Source organism: Somniosus microcephalus, chromosome 21 (assembly GCF_052327205.1).
Source record: "Somniosus microcephalus isolate GS21.2 chromosome 21, FLI_Smic_1.0, whole genome shotgun sequence".
In the NCBI taxonomy this organism is placed as follows: domain Eukaryota; kingdom Metazoa; phylum Chordata; class Chondrichthyes; order Squaliformes; family Somniosidae; genus Somniosus; species Somniosus microcephalus.
Window position 1 is genome coordinate 63,763,423 of NC_141007.1, and position 20,282 is coordinate 63,783,704.

The following is a 20,282-nucleotide window of genomic DNA, read 5'->3' on the forward strand; positions in this document are numbered from 1 at the left end:
CCTGCACGCTTACCTTCAGCAACTGGTGCACAAGGACACCCAGGTCTCGTTGCACTTCCCCTTCTCCCAATCTATTGCCATTCAGATAATAATCTGCCTCCCTGATTTTGCCACCAAAGTGGATAACCTCGCATTTATCCACACTATACTGCATCTGCCATGCTTCTGCCCAATCACCCAACCTGTCCAAATCATACTGGAATTTCTCAGCATCCTCCTCACAGCACACACGCTCACCCAGCTTTGTGTTGTCTGCAAACTTGGAGATATTACATCTAGTTCCCTCGTCTAGATCATTAATATATATTGTGAATAGCTGGAGTCCCAGGACCGATCCCTGTGGTACCCCACTAGTCACTGCCTGCCATTCGAAAAAGAGCCCTTTATTCCAACTCTTTGCTTCCTGTCTGCCAACCAGTTCTTTATCCAAGTCAGTATCTTGCCCCCAATCCCATGTGCCTTAACTTTACACGCTTATCTCTTATGCGGGACCTTATCAAAAGCCTTCTGAAAGTCCAAATATACCCCATCCACTGGTTCTCCCTTATCTATTCTACCAGTTACATCCTCAAAAAATTCCAGTAGATTAGTCAAGCACGATTTACCTTTTGTAAATCCATGTTGACTTTGTCCGATCCTGTCACTGTTTTCCAAGTGCTCTGCTATTACATCTTTTATAATGGATTCTAACATTTTCCCCACTACCGTTTTCTCTCTACCACCTTTTTTGAATAGTGGGGTAACATTAGTTACCCTCCAATCCATGGGAACTGTTCCAGAGTCTATCGAATTTTGGAAGATGACCATGTGATCTTTGAATGTTTGCCATTGCCTATCCACTGTCAACCCTTTGCGTAACATTCCCCAATCAATCCTACCCAACTCGCGCCTCATACCATCGTAGTTTCCTTTATTTAAATTCAGGACCCTAGTCTCTGAGTCAACTACTTCACTCTCCATCTTAATGAAGAATTCTATCATATTATGAGCGCACCGACCCAAGGGCCCTCGCACAACAAGATTGCTAATTAATCCTTTCTCATTACATAATACCCAGTCTAAGTTGGTTCCTCAACATATTGGTCCAGGAAACCATCTCGTATACACTCCAGGAATTCCTCCTCCACAGTATTGCTACTAATTTGGTTAGCCCAATCTATATGTAGATTAAAGTCACCCATGATAACTGCTGTGCCCTTATTGCACGCATCTCTAATTTCCCGTTTAATGCCATCCCCAACCTCCGCATTACTGTTTGGAGGTCTGTATACCACTCCCACTATGGTTTCCTGCCCCTTGGTATTTCTCAGTTCTACCTATACAGATTCCACATCATCAGAGCTAATATCCTTCCTTTCAATTGTGTTAATCCCCTCTTTAACCAGCAATGCTACCCCACCTCCTTTTCCTTTTTGCCTATCTTTCCTGAATATTGAATACCCCTGGATGTTGAGTTCCCAGCCTTGGTCACCCTGGAGCCATGTTTCCGTAATCCCAATCATATCATATCCGTTTACCTTTATTTGCACAGCTAATTCATCCACCTTATTACGAATGCTCCTCGCATTAAGACACAAGGCCTTCAGGCTTGTTTTTTTAACACTCTTACACCTTTTAGAATGATTATTTACTGTGGCCATGTTTGATTTAAACCCTTGATTTCTCTGACTGCCACCTTTGTTTTTCTCCTTCCTTTCTTTTGCTTTTATCCTTGTTTCCCTTTCTTCTGTCTCCCTGCTCAGGTTCCCAACCCCCTGCCATTTTAGTTTAAACCCTCCCCCAGAGCACTAGCAAACACTCCCCCTAGGACATCGGTCCCGGTCCTGCCCAGGTACAAACTGGTCCCATCTCCCCAGAACCGGTTCCAATGTCCCAGGAATTTGAATCCCTCCCCCTTACACCATTCCTCTAGCCATGTATTCATCTGAAATATGCTTCTATTTCTACTCTGACTAGCACGTGGCACTGTTAGCAATCCTGAGATTACTACCTTTGAGGTCCTATTTTTTAATTTACCTCCTAACTCCCTATATTCAGCTTTTAGGACCTCATCCCATTTTTTACCTATATCGTTGGTACCTATATGCACCACGACAACTGGCTGTTCCCCCTCCCCTTCCAAAATATTCTGCAACCGTTCTGAGACATCCTTGACCCTTGCACCAGGGAGGCAACATACCATCCTGGAGTCTCGTTTGCGGCTGCAGAAACGCCTATCTATTCCCCTTACAATAGAATCCCCTATTACTATAGCTCTCCCACTCTTTTTCCTCCTGTCCTGTGCAGCAGAACCACCCACGGTGCCAGGAAGTTGGCTGCTGCTGCCTTTCTCTGATAAGCCATCTCCCTCACCAATATCCAAAGCGGTACAGGTAGACTACCCTTTATCCGAACTTCCGAAAACCGAAACCCTCTAAAAACCGAAGGTTTTTTCGGTCAGCGTAAGTCGTGCGCACGACATGACCAGAGTGGCGCACGACTTACAGGCCTAGCCGGATAAGGGATAGTGTAGCATTTTTCCGCACTTCTGAAAACCGAAATCGCTCAGCGTAAGTCGTGCGCACGACCCCGACCCCCGCCGACCCCGACCCCCAACCCCCCCGCCGAACCCCACCCCCGCCGACCCCGCCCCATTTCAGATAAGATATAGTGTACCAGTCTTTATCCGCACATCCGAAACCAGAAAACCTCTGAAAGCCGAAAGTGGCGCAAAGCATGACTTCTGAAAACCGAAATCGCTCAGCGTAAGTCATGCGCACGACCACGACCCCCCGCCGACCCCGACCCCCCACCGACCCCCACCCTTTCGGATAAGGGATAGTGTATCCTTTATCCGCACTCCCACAAACCGAATTACTCTGAAAACCGAAGTGTTTTCGCTCACCTTCCGAAATCCGAAATTTTCCGAAAACCGAAACACGGCTGGTCCCGAGGTTTTCGGATAAAGGATAGTCTACCTGTATATCTGTTTGAGAGGGGGATAGCCACAGGGGACCCCTGCACTACCTGCCTGCGTCTAAGGATATGGTGTTAAGGAAGCTAAAGGGATTGAAGGTGGACAAATCCCCAGGGCCTGATAACATGCATCCTAGGGTACTGAAGGAGGTGGCCCTAGAGATAGCGGATGCACTAAGGATGATTTTTCAGAATTCATTAGACTCGGGAACAGTGCCGATGGATTGGAGGGTAGCTAACGTTACCCCACTATTCAAAAAGGGGGGTAGGGAAAAAGCAGGTAATTACAGACCTGTAAGCCTTACATCAGTTGTGGGCAAAATGCTGGAGTCCATCATTAAGGATGAAATAGCGGAGCACTTAGCAAATGGGGACAGGATAGGACAGAGTCAACATGGATTTACAAAGGGTAAATCATGCTTGACTAATCTATTGGAATTTTTTGAGGGAGTAACTGGTAGAATAGATGGGGGAGAGCCAGTAGATGTGGTGTACCTGGACTTCCAAAAGGCCTTCGATAAGGTCCCACATAAAAGATTAGCATGGAAAATTGAGGCTCATGGGATAAAGGGGAAAGTTTTGGCGTGGATAGGGAACTGGCTGTCAGATAGAAAACAGAGAGTTGGAATAAACGGCTCATTTTCTGAATGGCAGGCAGTAACAAGTGGGGTACCACAGGGATCTGTCCTGGGCCCCCAGCTGTTCACAATTTACATTAATGACCTGGATCAGGGAGTCGGATGCAGCATTTCCAAATTTGCAGACGACACTAAACTAGGAGGGGGGGTGGGCTCAGAGGAAGAGACCAGGAAGCTCCAGAGCGATTTGGACAGACTGGGCGATTGGGCGGATAAATGGCAGATGCACTATAATGTGGACAAGTGCGAAGTTATCCACCTTGGGTGCAGGAACGGGAGGGCAAATTATTATTTAAATGGCAATAGATTGGGAGAGGGGGAAGTACAGAGAGACCTGGGTGTTCTTGTACACCAGTCACTGAAGGCGAGCATGCAGGTGCAACAGGCGGTCAAGAAGGCAAACGGTATGCTGGCCTTCATAGCAAAAGGGTTAGAATACAGGAACAGGGATACCTTGCTGCAGCTGTACAGGGCACTGGTGAGACCACACCTCGAGTACTGTGTACAGTTTTGGTCGCCTCATCTGAGGAAGGATGTTCTTGCCATGGAGGGGGTGCAGCGGCGATTCACCAGGCTGATACCAGGAATGGCGGGAATGACCTATGAGGAGAGACTATGTAGTTTAGGGATGTACACACTGGAGTTTAGAAGATTGAGAGGGGACCTCATAGAAGTGTATAAAATTCTGACAGGTCTAGACAGACTGGATGCAGAAGGAATGTTTCCCTTGGCGGGTGAGAACAGAACTAGAGGACATAATTTAAGGATAAGGGCTAAACCATTTAGGACAGAGATGAGGGGGAATTTCTTCACTCAGAGAGTGGTGAACCTGTGGAACTCATTGCCACAGAGGGCAGTGTACGCCAGCTCATTAAATATATTTAAGAGGGAATTAGATATATTTCTACGGGCAAAAGGGGTTAAGGGTTACGGAGAGAAGGCGGGGACGGGATACTGAATTAAAGGATCAGCCATGATCTCATCGAATGGCGGAGCAGGCACGAAGGGCCGAATGGCCTACTCCTGCTCCTATCTTCTATGTATCTATGTATCTATGCCTGGTGGTCACCCATTCTCTTCCTGCTTGTGCAGCCTTTACCTGCAGTGTGACAAACTCCCTAAACGTGTTATCCATGACGTCCTCAGCATCGCGAATGCTCCAATATGTATCCACTCGCAGCTCCAGCGCCGCAATGCGGTCTGTCAGTTGCTGCAGCTGGATACACTTCCCGCACACATGATCATCAGGGTTGATTTCCCACATAGCGCAGGAGGAGCATACCATGGGGCCGAGCTCTCCTGCCATGACTTAACCCTTTAATTAATTCAAATTAAATTAAATCCAATCAATCCCACCAATTACACTACCATTTAATGATATATTTAAGGGCCCTGGTTTACCAGCAGTCCCTGCTACACCACAGACACCCTATAAACTATAAACCACAAAATTTAAGTTTGGAAAAAAGGAGAAAGAGAGAAATACTCACCAACCAATCACTTTCCGGTGACGTCACACTTCGATTACTTTTTACTCCTCTCTCTCCCTCCCTCTGACCTCGGAGATTGGTGGGCCTACCTGCTCCGCCTTGTTCTTTAAATCACCGCCGCTGCCTCGCTCCACACAGGTCCACCGCCGCTGTGGGGCCTACCTGCGCCTCGCCGCCTCTTAAATCATCGCCGCTGCCTCGCTCCACACAGGTCCGCTGTCGCCGCCGCTGTGGGGCCTACCTGCGCTGTGGGGCCTACCTGCGCCTTGCTGCCTTTTAAATCACTGCCGCTGTCTCGCTCCACATATTTCTTATCTCCACCCAAACTGATTCTACATCTTGATCTTCTAGGCCAATATCATTACTCATTACTGCACTGATCTCATCCCTTATGCTACACCACCTCCTTTTCCTTTCTGCCTATCCTTACGAAATGGCAAATACCCCTGAATATTCAGTTCCCAGCCTTGGTCACCTTGCAACCACGTCTCTGTAATGCCTATCAGATCAGACCCATTTATTTCTATTTGTGCTGTCAACTCATCTATCTTGTTAAGAATGCTGCGTGCGTTCAGATATAGAGCTTTTAATTTTGTCTTTGTACCATTTTTCCCTACTCTGACCCCTCTTTCTGATGCACTCTTATGTGTATACGCTCTGACTCTTCCTGTCACACTCTGGTTATCATTACCCCTATCGCTACCCTGCACTTTTGCCTTCTCATTTTTCTTTGACTTTTTAAATTTCCGCTCAGCGTATCCCTCCCTCCACCCCCCCCCCCCCCAACTATTTAGTTTAAAGCCCTATCTACAGCCCTAGTTATTCGATTCGCCAGGACACTGATGAACAGCTCCCTCATCCCAGTCCTGGTCCTAGTGCCCCAGGAATCGAAACCCATTTCTCCCACACCAATCTTTGAGCCATTCATTCATCTCCCTGATCTTATTTACCTTATGCCAATTTGCACGTGGCTCCGGTAGTAATCCAGAGATTATTACCTTTGTGGTTCTGCTTTTTAATTTAGCCCCTAGCTGCTCATACTCCCTCAGTAGAACCTCTTTCTTTGTCCTACCTATGTCGTTGGTACCTACATGGACCACGACAACTGGATCTTTCCCCTCCCACTCTAAGTTCCTCTCCAGCCCAGAGAAGATGTCCTTTACCCTGGCACTGGGCAGGCAGCACAGCCTTCGGGACTCACACTCTTGGCTGCAGAGAACAGTGTCTATCCCTCTAAATATACTGTCCTCTACCACTAGCACATTTCTTTTGCTCCCCCCACTTGAAAGGCTCCCTGTATCACGGTGCTGTGGTCAGTTTGCTCATCCTCCCTGCAGTCCCTGCTCTCGTCCACACAGGGTGTAAGAACCTCATAACTGTTGGACAAGAGCAAGGGCTGAGGCCCCTCCACCACTACCTCCTGGTTCCCCATACCTGTCTCGCTCATAGTCACACCCACCTGTCCCTGACCACGGACCAAATTTGAATTAATTAATCTAAGGGGTGTGACTGCCTCCTGGAACACAGCATCCAGGTAACTCTCCCCCTCCCTGATGTGTCGCAGTGTTTGAAGCTCGGACTCCAGCTCATCAACACTGAGCCGAAGTTCCTCGAGCAACCAACACTTACTGCAAATGTGGTCGCTGTGGACCTCAATGGTGTTGCAGCAGTCACACGTCCCCTGCCCTGCCACCTCTAATGTATTTAATTAATTAAGTGTTTAAGTTTTGAACATTTCGTTTTTAATCCCGGCTCTTAATTTAAAAAGGATCGATGCCCCCTTTTCACGTCAGCATTATGTCATTTCATATACACTGTCAGTCATTTAATGTTGGGGTTTTTAAACTACAGAAGTAATCCAAGAAAATTGTTACCTTTACTACTTCTCAATCTTAATCACCAACAGGCCCTGGTGACCTTTCATGGACTATTTAACGTTTAATCTTATTAGCATCACATAGCTACCTCAATTAATTAGCTCGTCTTATCTAAGTTTCATTTAGCTAATATTATACATCGTGATACAGTCAAAGAAAATCATAATACATTGTACAGAATGCTACAGTGTACCATATGATCCAGTAATCATGGACTTAAAAGATTCTCCAGCTCTCCTTTTACCATTATCCATCTTGTGGATATTCTTGCTAAGTATCTTTTCCCACTAGCTTTCAGTTGTCCAAATTTCATTGTTAACTCAAAAGGAGCTCAATTCTGAATATTAGAAATCCAAATTCTATGGCCTAGAAATTCATCAACGCCACAAAAGCTGCCGGTGCCAACGCAGACGGGTGTTAATGGCTGCCGAAAATGGCGGTGCTGGCAGGACCGAAAAATTGATGCTGGGGACTAATTAACATTAGCCCAGTGCTAAACTCACTGTGCAACGCCGTCGTGGGTGGTGTTTGTCCCGGCAGGAGGCCCCAATGTAGCGTGGCCGTAGTGTCATTGCACCTAGAACAGCCTGCTCTGACAGCGAGGCTGTCATTTCAGAAAGCAGTTCACTCTCTTAAAGGGGCACTGCCTTCTGAAATGAAAAAATAAAAATCATGTAAAAATAGGCAGTTTTTAGCCCTTACAGCTCAACTGCCTTCTGAAAAAAAATTTTTTTAAATGAATTCCCAAATGGGAGTCTTCAGCTCTTAAAGCTGAATTCTGTTCCGCGCCTAAAAAAATGGGAAAAGTGCTTCAGCACTAACACAAATAGCTCAGCAAGCTAGGGAGGGGGCACCCAGGGTCTCGCACACAGCACTCCAGCTTTGTGCAGGGAGTCAACACTGCAAGAGAGGACTTCTACCCACAGGAGCCAGGAGGTCCTCTAGAAAGAATGATGTGGGACCACATCACTGAGGCCGTTACTGTTAGTAGTGTCGCCCCCACCATCTGGCTCTAGTGCCCAAAGAAGCTTCATGACCTCAGACCACTGGCCAAGGTCAGTGAATGCATCTTCGAAAGCAGTCTCCTACCAACTGCACCACTAGCCTCACATACTGCTCAATATGCACGACTCCACCCGCCACCCTTCCAAATCACTCACCTACCAGCAATCTGTACCAATCATGAGGCACACCTCCCATTCCTAGCCTCACCTTACTCCCATGGAGAAGATGGGGCAGGCCATTCTTGGCAGGGGCATGGCTGAGCCCTTGGCCAGCGGCGGGACAGAAAGGATACAAGAAACTGGTATCCTCATGCGTCTTCCTCCTTCTGGCATGCACCTCTTGCTTTCCCGCCCTCTCCTCACCACAACTCCACCCTTGTGCCTTCCTCATTTCACACACCCAAGAAATGTAGCCTGCTAAGACAGTAGTTGACCAAGAAGAAGGAGAGGAGAATGAAGAAGAAGAAACTTCGTCACTCGGTTTGACACTCCCAGCCACTAGCAATTCAAGGTCACTTAGCAAGGCCATTTGCAGCGTCCCCCACTGAAAGTCAGCAGCCTTCCACCAGCTATACTGCAGCCACTGGGGTAGCACTGCGTGACATCAGTAAGGTTAGGCAAAGGCACACAAGACAGTCACTAAGGGGAATGCATAAGGATGATAAGTTGATTTCTTGATGTCATATTAGATGGATAGATGGATAATGTTGGATTGGAAAGGTTGCTTTGTGGTGGCTTTTATTTCATCATGGCCAAGAGGATGCTGTGATGGTCAGTAACGGAAGGAAGGGAAGTGTGTGGGACAAATGTTGAAAGGGGAATTGAGGATGTGGTCACTGGTACCGCAGACGGATGATTCCATCCCGATATCCCGGCCAGAAAGGGGCTGTCTGGGTTGCATCCTTCCTTCTACCTCCTCCTCTTCTGCTTCCTCCTCTTCTGCTTCCTCATCTTCTGCGTCTTCCTCTTCTGTGTCTTCCTCTTCCCTCTGCAAGTGGATGCTGTAAATCTGAAATGAAAGCATAAAATGCTGGAAATACTCAGCAGGTCAGGCAGCATCTCGACCTGAGATGTGAACTCTATTTCTGTCTCCACAGATGCTGCTTGACCTGCTGAGTATTTCCTGCATTTTCTATCTTCTCAGAGGCCTTCCTTTACCATCTGAGGCCTTGCAAGTATCCACCTTCACTCCCTGCACACTTAAAACTTTTAACATGTATTGCACCAAGCCACTACTTCAATAACATAAAAAAAATCCAGTCCAAGCTTAAATGCAAACTTACCTGAAAGATGTGTGTGTCCCTTTAAGAGGTGATGAAAGCATCTCTGTCAGTCTGCTGAATGTTCGGTTTTTCAGAGCGAGCTTAGGACCCAGGGCTGAACTCAGCGCTAAGGTCGAAGATCACTGAGATGACGTTAAGTCGGCAATGTCACGCTCTCTTCATTTACATGTCCAGAACTAGCGCTGCTAATGGCAGTGCTAAGACCCTCACCAAAATAGCGGCCGCCAAGTCCCGCACCTGAGAAGGGCGCTAGAGTGACAACCTTCATTTTTTTGCCAGCACATCAGCGCAAACTGGTGACCCAATTTCTAGGCCACTGTCTCTCTAATTTCTCAAGGATGTCCAACATGCCTTTGGATTGGAAAATTGCAAATGTAACTCAATTATTTAAGAAGGGAGGGAGGAAGAAAGCAGGAAACTGCAGACCTGTCAGTTTAATGTCAATTGTGGGGAAGTTACTAGAACCTATCATCAGGGACTGATTGTGCACTTGGAATTGTATTAGCAGATTTTGAGTTCAAGCAGCAACCCTTAAGACTTGGTTCAAAAGATGAACTGGAGATACTTAAAGAAAAAGAGAATGGATTTGGGTGTTCATGTACACAAATCACTAAAATCTAGTGCACAGGAACAAAAAGTATTCAAAAATGCTAATGAAATGTTGACCTTTTGTATTCAAAAGTGAGGAAGTGATGCTTCAGTTGTACAGAGCCATGGTCAGACCTAATCTGGAGTATTGCATTCAGTTTTGGCAATCGAACCTCAGGAAAGATATATTGCCCTTTGAGGCAGCACGGTGGCATAGTGGTTAGCACTGTTGCCTCACAGCGCCAGGGACCCGGGTTCGAATCCGGCCTCGGGCGACTGTCTGTGTGGAGTTTGCACATTCTCCCCGTGTTTGCGTGGGTTTCCTCCGGGTGCTCCGGTTTCCTCCCACAGTCCAAAGATGTGCGGGTTAGGTTGATTGGCTATGATAAATTGACCCTTAGTGTTAGGGGGATTAAATACGTGGGGTTACGGGGATAGGGTGGGATATGTGTTGGTGTAGGGGTTACGGGGATCGGGTGGGATATGTGTCGGTGCAGGCTCGATGGGCCGAAATGGCCTCTATCTGCACTGTGGGGTTTCTGTGATTCTGTGAGGGTACAATGCAGATTCACCAGAATTATATAAGCACACAAATGTCACTGATCTAAGGCCTAGAAATTCAGTTGCTTGCGCCAGCCGGTAGCGCCTTAGGAGGAGGAGATGTTGGGCGCTAGGCAGCTAGCGGCCGGGCGCAGTGCGATCTGCGCCTCTCCCCAACTTCACTAGAGATTTAGCGTCGGCGCAAAGTCTTTGCGCGCGCTCAGCTGCGCGTGCAGATCCTGACGTCATTTCATCGTGCAACGCCCTTTGTGCGCCCCAAACCGGAACTTCAGTGGCGCTGCCCTTCTTTGCGCCTGGCGCCCCCAACGACTGGTAGAGGGGAACGGTTCCCAGTCGGTGCGGGGGGCGCTATTTAAAGGGGACTCCTCCTGCATTATAAGTGACAGCCATTTTGTGCCAATCCTTCTGTGTGAGAGACAAAGGCAGAGAGCTTTCTGCTTTGACTCAGCGCTCGCACAGGTACTTCTGGCTTCAGGCCAGAGCTTTGCACTTGGATTTCACTTTCAGTGCCATAGCCTTGAATCACCACATATACTGTAATGGGGGCTACAATGGGTGGAAACGTTGGCTTTCTGCATTGCATTCAAAGGGATCAGAGACGCTGTGAGAGAGTGCCAGTCATGGCCAGACGGAGAAGGGCCAACAAGTGTCGGCACAGGAGGCCTTACCCACCCAGGGTATACCGCCAGCAGTTCTCATATCTGAACATGTCTGAGGAGCAGTGTGTTCGGAGGCTGCGATTCAGAAGGGAAGTGGTCACTGAGATCTGCCACCTGCTTCGCAGAGATCTGCAGCCACTGCTGAGGAGCAGGACGGCTCTGTCGGTGGCAGGGAAGGTGACGGTGGCTCTCAACTTCTATGCCACCGGCTCCTTTCAATCCGCTACTGGGGACATTGCCAACATCTCCCAGTTCGCGGTACATTGCTGCAACCGACAGGTGAACAATGCCCTTTTCAGAAGGAGACATCAGTACATCTCCTTCCCCATGACCCTGGACAAGCAGCAAGAGCGTACAATGGGATTTGGAAGAATAGCGGGCTTCCCCATGGTCCAGGGCATAGAACTGATGAACCAGCATTGGTCAGGCCTTGCTTCAGGGCTGCAGTGCGCAGGGCATGGCAGCCAGACAAGTCCACCCTCCCCCTTTAAGAGCTGACCGGCGCCAGAGTGTCTGCCGTCAATCAGCAACTCGCCGCACCTGCGCTGCGCCCGCCCTCGGGGGTATCGCCCCGGACCGCCGGCTTAGCGCCTAATGATAGTCGTGCATCGCCTGTTTTAGCGCAGCAGCAACCTCTTGGGGCGATGCAACTGAATATTGGCGAAGGTGGCGCGAACTTGCGCCGGGCGCAAACTTTAGCGGCCGCCCGACTGTAGCGTCCCGAACGTGGCTATACTGGATTTCTAGGCCTAAGTGCCTTGAGCTCATGACCACTTTAAATGCTGCAGCCCGCTGCCTGTGGAACTAATCCCATGAGGTTTTACCTAGTGGGTTCACTGATGGGAGGGATTTCTTGTTTTGTTTTTGGTTAAGATCTCATTGCGATCCTAATTGCATCATAGGACCTAATTTACATGCCATTCATGAGGCTACTGCCTGCCTGTAGTGAGAGCCTCCTCCATCTGGAAAGTGCACACTGTTAAAACAGCAACAGGTACAGTAAGTACACCTGCTCAATTTGTACCCCCCACACGCACCTAGTGGCGAGGGTTAAATTGCCTCCACTATCTCCATCATGACTTAATTAATTATAGATTATCAATTATGTAGATGGTTATACATGTATCTAATGTTCATATTGTTGCAATATTTATTTTAGGTTGCTCTGACTGGTACACAGATTATTTGGAATGGAGAAGTTACCAGTACATTTGGAAAACTGGAAGAAGGTTATGAAAATGCCATGAAAGACTATCTGAAAAAGCAGGTTTGCTAAATCTTACGAGTACTTTCCTTTTTTGAGTATTATTGATGAACTGTTGACTTTGTTGGCAGATCTTCAGCTGGGAGATTTAGTCCAAAGTTTGGGTATTGATCTTTGTCAGTGTGGACTAACATTTGCTGAAACACAGTAGGGCATCAGCCATTCTTTCCCTTCATTTAATGAGGATTATCAGCCACTTCAGGGAAAATGTTGCAAATGGCCAGCAACATTTGGTCTCCCTTGGTTCCTTCTGCTTCAGGGCACTGGCGGGACTCAGTGATAACAAAGCTCATTGTGTGCCTGGCAACTGCTAGGAAACAATTGAATCTTCTCTCCTGCATCATGGCAGGTCTTTTTCTAGCTCAGTCATTTCAAACCCTATAGCTGTTATTGGAAATGCAGCAATGAGACAGCTGTGCACGACATATGCCTGAAGACAGTTAATGCCTTGATTCCTGTCCCAGCTATGAACCTCATTTTAAATTCACTTTAAATTCTTGTGTAGTACTCATGAAGGTCAATGCCAGCCTACGATACCCACCCCTCCCACATTGACCTTCCACTCCCCACCCCAAGAACTTACCTTAGGGTCACTGCCGGCAAGGCAAGCGACCCGGAATTTTAATATTTACAATGGGCGAGCGGCTTCTGGAGGCATGACAGGTGCCAGCAGCTCACCTAAATTATTACAATGAGGCCCGAGGTCCAATTTCAGACAAGCCTCGAGCCTCCCAGTTGGGGTACGTGCTGTCTGCGCGGCTGTGGCTATGTGTCCAAGTGCGGGCCAAAATTACTTTTATCCCTGATTTCCTTACACTGAGAGAAGATTTTGCAGGTTGAAATGGTTTTTAAAATGAATATATCTTTTAGTAACTGCGACTGTGGATGGTGTTGCTTATTATTAGTAATTATAATTTCTGCTCCTTTAGCATTTTTTCTACATTGAGAAGGTTGTAACTGGATGATTAAGTTTGCATGCTTCTATAAATCTGTGGTGAATCTTCCTGAGCAACATGTAAGAACCTTCTCCCCTCTCAGTCTACAACATATTAAAGAGAGAATCTCAGAAGAACTGAAGAAACCTAAGGTAAAGGAGAAGCATAGGAACAGGAGTAGTCCATTCAGCCCCTCGAGCCTGACCTGCATTCAATTAGATCATGGCTGATCTATACCTCAACTCCATGGTTAGCTGCATCCTGCAAGACTAGCATACAGTGTTTTTTTCAGCATTGGTGGCTTCCCTTGCTTTCTCTATTCACAGCCTCTGAAATTGTTGCTTTCCAAGACAATTATTCCTACAAACCAGCTAAGCAGGAATAGGGAGAGCCCAAATTTTTTGATCACGAAGCAGACCTGAGTTTTCTGATCACCAAGCAAGCCTGGACATTTTGTGTCAAGCAATGTTGGACTCCCCAAAGAAAGAACTTGCATGTGTATATATAGCAGTTCAGCATGTCCTCAATCAATTTACAACCAATGGATTACTATTGTTATGTAGACAAACAGCAACTTTGCGTACAGCAGCATCCCATAAGAACCAAGAGCTCAATCATAGTTGCCACCTGCTATCCTGAATTAAAAGACCACTGCAATGATTCTGAGGGACTGGGCAGTGAAGAGGTGGACTTATGATTCCTCCAATCTTGGGGTAAGGGAATGGGGCAGTTGCTGCTAATTTTGCACTCTTAACTATAGTCACTGAACCTCAAAAGTAATCCATTGGTTGTAAAGTACTTGAGGGCACAAGAAGATGCTATATAAGTCAGTTTAACATCTCATCTGAAAGACAACACCTTCAACAATACACCAGTACCTCAGTTCTGCACTCAAATGTCAGTCTAAATTGTGTACTCATCGTTGTAGTGGGGCTTCAACCCAGAATTTTATGACTTGGGGTAAGGGTGCTACCCACTGAGCCACCAAAGAGCCAACTGACACGTACATGAGTTAACACTATTCCAGTTACTGACTTGTATTCTTGGGATATTGGTGTTGCTAGCAAGGCCAGTATTTAATGCCGATCCCTAGTTGCCCTTGAGAAGGTAGTAGTGGTTAGCTGCTTTCTTGAACTGCTGCAGTCTGAGTGGTAAAGATACTCCCACATTTCTTGATGCAATGCCCTTCTGGTTTGTCTGGCTGCTTTGTGCAGTTGCTTCTTTGTAGTCATAATTCTTGAAAACTATGAGGAAAAAAATGATGTAAAGCACAGTGAAGTTATCTGAGAATCAAATGAGTGAGCCAAGTACTGTTACTTCCTTATCCTGTTGTCCTCTAGTCTGTGCTATGTGTGCAGACTGAACTGTTTTTTTATGGCTACACTCCAGTGTCTATGCACTCTAGTTAACTGACCTAATTTTACACAGGATTTATACTAATGACGATACTTATGGGTATACAAATGAGATGACCTGGTAACTAGACTTAAGATCATTGTCTTCACATTCATAAGAACATAAGAAATAGGAGCAGGAATAGGCCACTTGGTCCCTCGAGCCTGCTCCGCCATTCAATAAGATCATGGCTGATCTTGGGCTCAAAGCCACTTCTCTGCCCGCTCCCCATAACCCTTCACTCCCTCATCTTGCAAAAATCTGTCTATTTCCACCTTAAATGTATTTAATGACCCAGCATCAACGGCTCTCTGAGGCAGAGAATTTCACAGATTTACAACCCTCTGAGAGAAGAAATTCCTCCTCATCTCAGTTCTAAAAGGGCGACCCTTTATTTCAAATTCCTCCACAATCTTCCCTCACTTCTTTTGCTCCTCCAACAATGACTTTTTATTCATTCACAGGATGTGGGCGGCGCTGGCAAGGCCAGCATTTATTGCCTATCCTTAATTGCCCTTGAGAAGGTGATGGTGAGCCGCTTCTTGAACCGTTGCACTCCGTGTGGTGAAAATACTCCGCAGTGCTGTTAAGTAGGTAATGCCAGGATTTTGACCCAGCGACAATGGAGGAATGGCGATATGTTTCCAAGTCAGGATGGTGTGAGACTTGGAGGGGAACTTGGAGGTGGTGATGTTCCCATGCGCCTGCTGCCCTTGTCCTTCTAGGTGGATGAGGTCACGGGTTTGGGAGGTGCTGTCGAAGAAGCCTTGGCGAGTTGCTGCAGTGCATCTTGTAGATGGTACATACTGCAGCCACGGTGCACCGGTGGTGGAGGGAGTGAATGTTTAAGGTGGTGGATGGGGTGCCAATCAAGAGGACTGCTTTGTCCGGGATGGTGTTGAGCTTCTTGAGTATTGTTGGAGCTGCACTCATCCAGGCAAGTGGAGAGTATCCACATCACATTCCTGACTTGTGCCTTGTAGGTGATGGAGAGGCTTTGGAAAGTCTGGAGGTGAGCCACTCGCTGCAGTGTTCAGCGCCATTCACAACTCCTCAGATAATGAAGCAGTCCATGCCCGCATGCAACAAGACCTGGACGCTGTTCAGGTTTGGGCTGATAAGTGGCAGGTAACATTCGCGCCACAGAAGTGCCAGGCAATGACTATCTCCAACAATCGAGAGTCTAACCACCACCCCTTGACATTCAATGGCATTACCATCGCTGAATCCCCCATCATCAACATCCTGGGGGTCACCATTGACCAGAAACTTAACTGGACCAGCCACATAAATACTGTGGCAACAAAAGCAGGTCAGAGGCTAGGTATTCTGCGGCGAGTGTCTCACTTCCTGACTCCCCAAAGCCTTTCTACCACCTACAAGGCACAAGTAAGGAGTGTGATGGAATACTCTCCACTTACCTGGATGAGTGCAGCTCCAACAACACTGAAGAAGCTCAACACCATCCAGGACAAAGCAGCCCGCTTGATTGGCACCCCATCTACCACCTCAAACATTCACTCCCTCCACCACTGGTGTACCGTGGTTGCAGTGTGTACCATCTACAAGATGCACTGCAGCAACTCGCCAAGGCTTCTTCAGCAGCACCTCCCAAACCCGCGACCTCTTCCACCTAGAAGGACATGGGCAGTAGGCACATGGGAACACCACCACCTCCAAGTTCCCCTCCAAGTCACACACCACCCTGACTTAGAAGTATATTGCTGATCCTTCATCGTCGCTGGGTCAAAATCCTGGAACTCCCAACCTAACAGCGCACTGGGAGTACCTTCACCACACGGACTGCAGCAGTTCAAGAAGGCGGCTCACCGCCACCTTCTCAAGGGCAATTAGGGATAGGCAATAAATGCTGGCCTTGCCAGCGACGCCCACATCCCATGAACGAATAAAAAAAAGAATAATCAGCCTCTGACCTGCTCTCGTAGCCACGCCATTTATGTAGTTGGTCCAGTTCAGTTTCTGGTCAATGGTGACCCTCAGGCTGTTGATGGTGGGGAATTCAACGATGGTAATGCTGTTGAATGTCAAGGGGACGTGGTTGGAGATGGTCATTGCCTGGCACTTGTGTGGCGCAAATGTTACTTGCCAGGTCTTGCTGCATGCGGGCTTGGACTGCTTCAATATCTGAGGAGTTGCGAATGGAACTGAACACTGCAATCATCAGCGAATATCCCCACTTCTGACCTTATGATGGAGGGAAGGTCATTTATGAAGCAGCTGAAGATGGTTGGCCCTCAAGAGCTCCTGCAGCAATATCCTGGGGCTGAGATGATTGGCCTCCAACAACCACAACAATCTTCCTTTGAGCTAGGTATGACTCCAACCAGTGAAGAGTTTTCCCCTATATTCCCATTGACTTCTGTCTGTGTGAGACAGATGCCTCATCACTGTTGCAGTTTTCACCCTGTATTCTGACATAACAAATGTGAGGCAAGGGCAGAAGGAAAATATCAAAAATTAGATTTTATGTTATACAGCATTTTATACAGCATCACATATTAAGTCAAAATCCTGTGCTGATGGTGTTGTTTGGATTGAGGTTTGATTGTTTCACTGAGGGAGAATGGCATTTGTGCCAAGACCAGAGGGGGATGTTTATTAGGCACTTTATCGCTGTACTTAAGCTTTGTTGCTAGAGCCATTGGGTTGGGTTTTGCCTTTGGTGGCGGGTTGGGGGCGGGTATGGTGATTGGCGGGTCCCGCTCCCGTCTCCGCTGTCAGGCGGGCTTTTTTAGCTATTTTGCCCTAATTGGCCAATTGATTCCCAGCGTGTACGCACCCCTGGCCCAATTAGTTTTTTGAGCCTGAAACTCGCCTCTGATGACGTCATTTCTCCTGCTGCATTTAAGGGCTCCAAGCAGCCTTGGTTCATTTTCAGCCTATACGCTTGTGATTGCTTCTCTTCATAATAGTTTTTGGAGCTAGTGGAATGTCGACTTCAAGGCCCAAGGCCTCACCACGCTTGAATGATGACTCGCTCCATGCTCTGGTGGAGGGAGCCAGAGCACAAAAGGAGGTGCTGTTTCCACCCTCTGGGAGAAAAAACCTCCCCAGCAGACCAAAGCTGTGTGGTTGCAAGTTGCCCAGGAGGTCAGTTCCAGATCGATGTGCAGCAGAACCTGGCTGCAGTGCCAAAAGAGGTTCAATGACCTTGTCTGAACAGGCAAAGTGAGTATACCATCACCTTTACTCTCATTCTGCTCCCCATCTCCTCTCAGCACCATCACTCAGCATTGTCAACCTACTCCTAGACATCCCAATTTACCCTTATAACCCTTGTACCCTTAACCATTCCCTCTCTCTCTATGTGCACAATCACTTAACTATTCGACTATGCGGCCCTCACACTCCCTATCACTGTTATGCTATGACAACAACTAACAACAGACAGGGAGGGCCCTTAGTATTGGGACCTCACTCCATCTTTGTGTCCTTCTAAGCATCTATGCTATGGATTATCTACAATCACGCCATCATTCTCACTCAAACTCCACTTGTGTCCCTCATTGCAGGAAAAGCGAGCCGACAATAAGAGGGAAAGGACGAAGACTGGAGGAGGGTCACCCTCAATAGCCCATCTGCCCAGCGCAGAGGAGGCAGCCTTAGAGATCATTGGCGCAGAGGAGGATGTGGAAGTGGGGGATGGAGGGACGGACACATCAGAGCAAGCTGGTGACAGAATAGTTTTGCATCTCTCTCATTGACATTGCATGAGTGACTGATATGGCTTCTGATGCTCAAACAGATTGACTTATGATCATCTGTACTATTCCATGTGCATGCTACATTTATATCACATGTCTAACTCATGCCTTTACTCCCCCACAGGACCATCGACAGCCCCCCTCCCCACTGTCCAGGAGGAAGAGGCTGAGTCAGATGACTCCTCAGAGGAACCTGCAACCTCTGAGGGTGCAGTGTCAGCAGAATTAAGCGCACCCAGCACCAGCGCAGATACGCACACCTTGGTGGGAACTTCGGGACATAGAATAGTGTTGTCACCTGGTGTATCACAACTCACAAGTGAGCATCAGCAGATGGTGGAGACAGGGTCAGCAGTGGAGAGTCCTCGTCGGAGGCCGCCGGGCACTCCCAGCTCTGCTCAGCTGCATGTCGACCCTGTGCCTCCGGGTCCATCCAGAAGGAGAGCGGTGCTGGAACTCTAGGAACAGGTGCAGGAGTCTCTGGCAGGTTTTGTCTCCAGGGTCACTGAGTGTGGAGCAGATGGAGCAGTCCAACGCTAACATGAGCAGAGCCTTTGTGGAGGCATTGGCACATGAACACATCACCGCAGAAAGGATGGCAAACTCTGTGGAAAGGATGGCTACCTCCATGGAAAGGATGGCTACGGTAGAGGAGAGTATGGTTACGGCCATGGAGGAGCTAAGTCGCCAGAGTGTGGAAAACATGGTGAATGTTCAGAATAGGCTGACATCTCTGGAGGAGCGATGGACAGCTATTGATCAGAGAAACCAGACCTTCATGGAAGTAGGTCTGCCGGTGCAGAAATGGGTCCTCATGCCCCACCGATAGCTCTGAAGTGGGGCTGACCCATGAGAGGGATGTTGGTGGCAGAGAACAAGGAAGTGGGGGCTCCTCTCCAAGTGCCCTTGGTCAGAGCCCCACCAGAATCCTCACCCAACTGAGATGGGGTCTCAGCCCCTGTACAGCCGCAGGAGGAGCAGACTGTTGGTGAGCCCTCACAGGCTCACAACCCCAAAGGAAGCCCGCCAAAGGTGTCGAAGCAGGAGCAGCATGAGAGTGAGCAAGGGGCCTCCACATCTGCTGAAGCCACAGGGGAAACACCACGTAGGAGCATGCGTAAGAGGAAGATAAAGCACAAGTAGTCACAAGGGTAGTCAATTGGGTGTTCTGTTGTGTTTAATTGTTAAATGCCATCCTTTAGTCAATGTATTAAAATGAAGTGATGGCAAACTGTTGAAGTTCTGGACTCTATCATTTCGGAAATGGAAGTTCCACATTGAGGGCTCAGGGCGAATTGTATTTGTCATGATGGTGGTCAGAGTGATAGGAAGCCACAGGTTCTTGTCCATTGTCTATGGTGTGGTAAGAAGGTGCCAGGCACATGTGTTTGAATGGGCAACTTAAGCAAACCTGGCCAAGATGAGTGCATCCCTTGCATCACGGGCAGCAATGTGCTCGCATGCTGCTGCAGCTGGTTGATGCACTTCCGCAAGGTCATTTTTCTCGTTCTCCTCCTCCTCCTCCTCATCCTCCTCCTCATCTGAGGAGGCTATGCACTGAACCACTTGTTCCTCAGGCAGCTGCAAGCCACGATGCTGTGTGCTGTTGTGCAGTGCACAGCAGACCACGATGATTCTGGAGGCTGCTTAGTGCTGCAGGGCTCCACTTGATCTGTCAAGGCATCTGAATCGCATCTTCAGCAAGCTGATGGTTTGCTCGATGATGGATCTGGTCGAAATGTGGCTGGAGTTGTAGTGCTCCTCAGCTTCGTTGGATGGCCTCCTGAACGGTGTCATTAGCCACGTCTTCAGGGGATAGCCCTTGTCTCCAAGCAACCATCCCGAAAGTTGGTTTGGCAGATTGAAGAGTGGAGGCACACTGGACTGCCGCAGGATGAACGAGTCATG

At 48.0% G+C, this 20,282-nt stretch overlaps 1 protein-coding gene across 1 annotated transcript in view; it reads left to right on the top strand.

The window, feature by feature from the left end:
* The window catches only part of LOC147102876 (dynein axonemal heavy chain 17-like), a 908,504-nt gene that overhangs the window by 446,674 nt on the left and 441,548 nt on the right, over positions 1 to 20,282 (top strand). Inside the window, exon 36 of the mRNA XM_085963770.1 lies at positions 12,215 to 12,322. Coding sequence (XP_085819896.1) covers positions 12,215 to 12,322 — 108 coding nt within the window. The remainder of the gene's footprint in view (positions 1 to 12,214; positions 12,323 to 20,282) is intronic.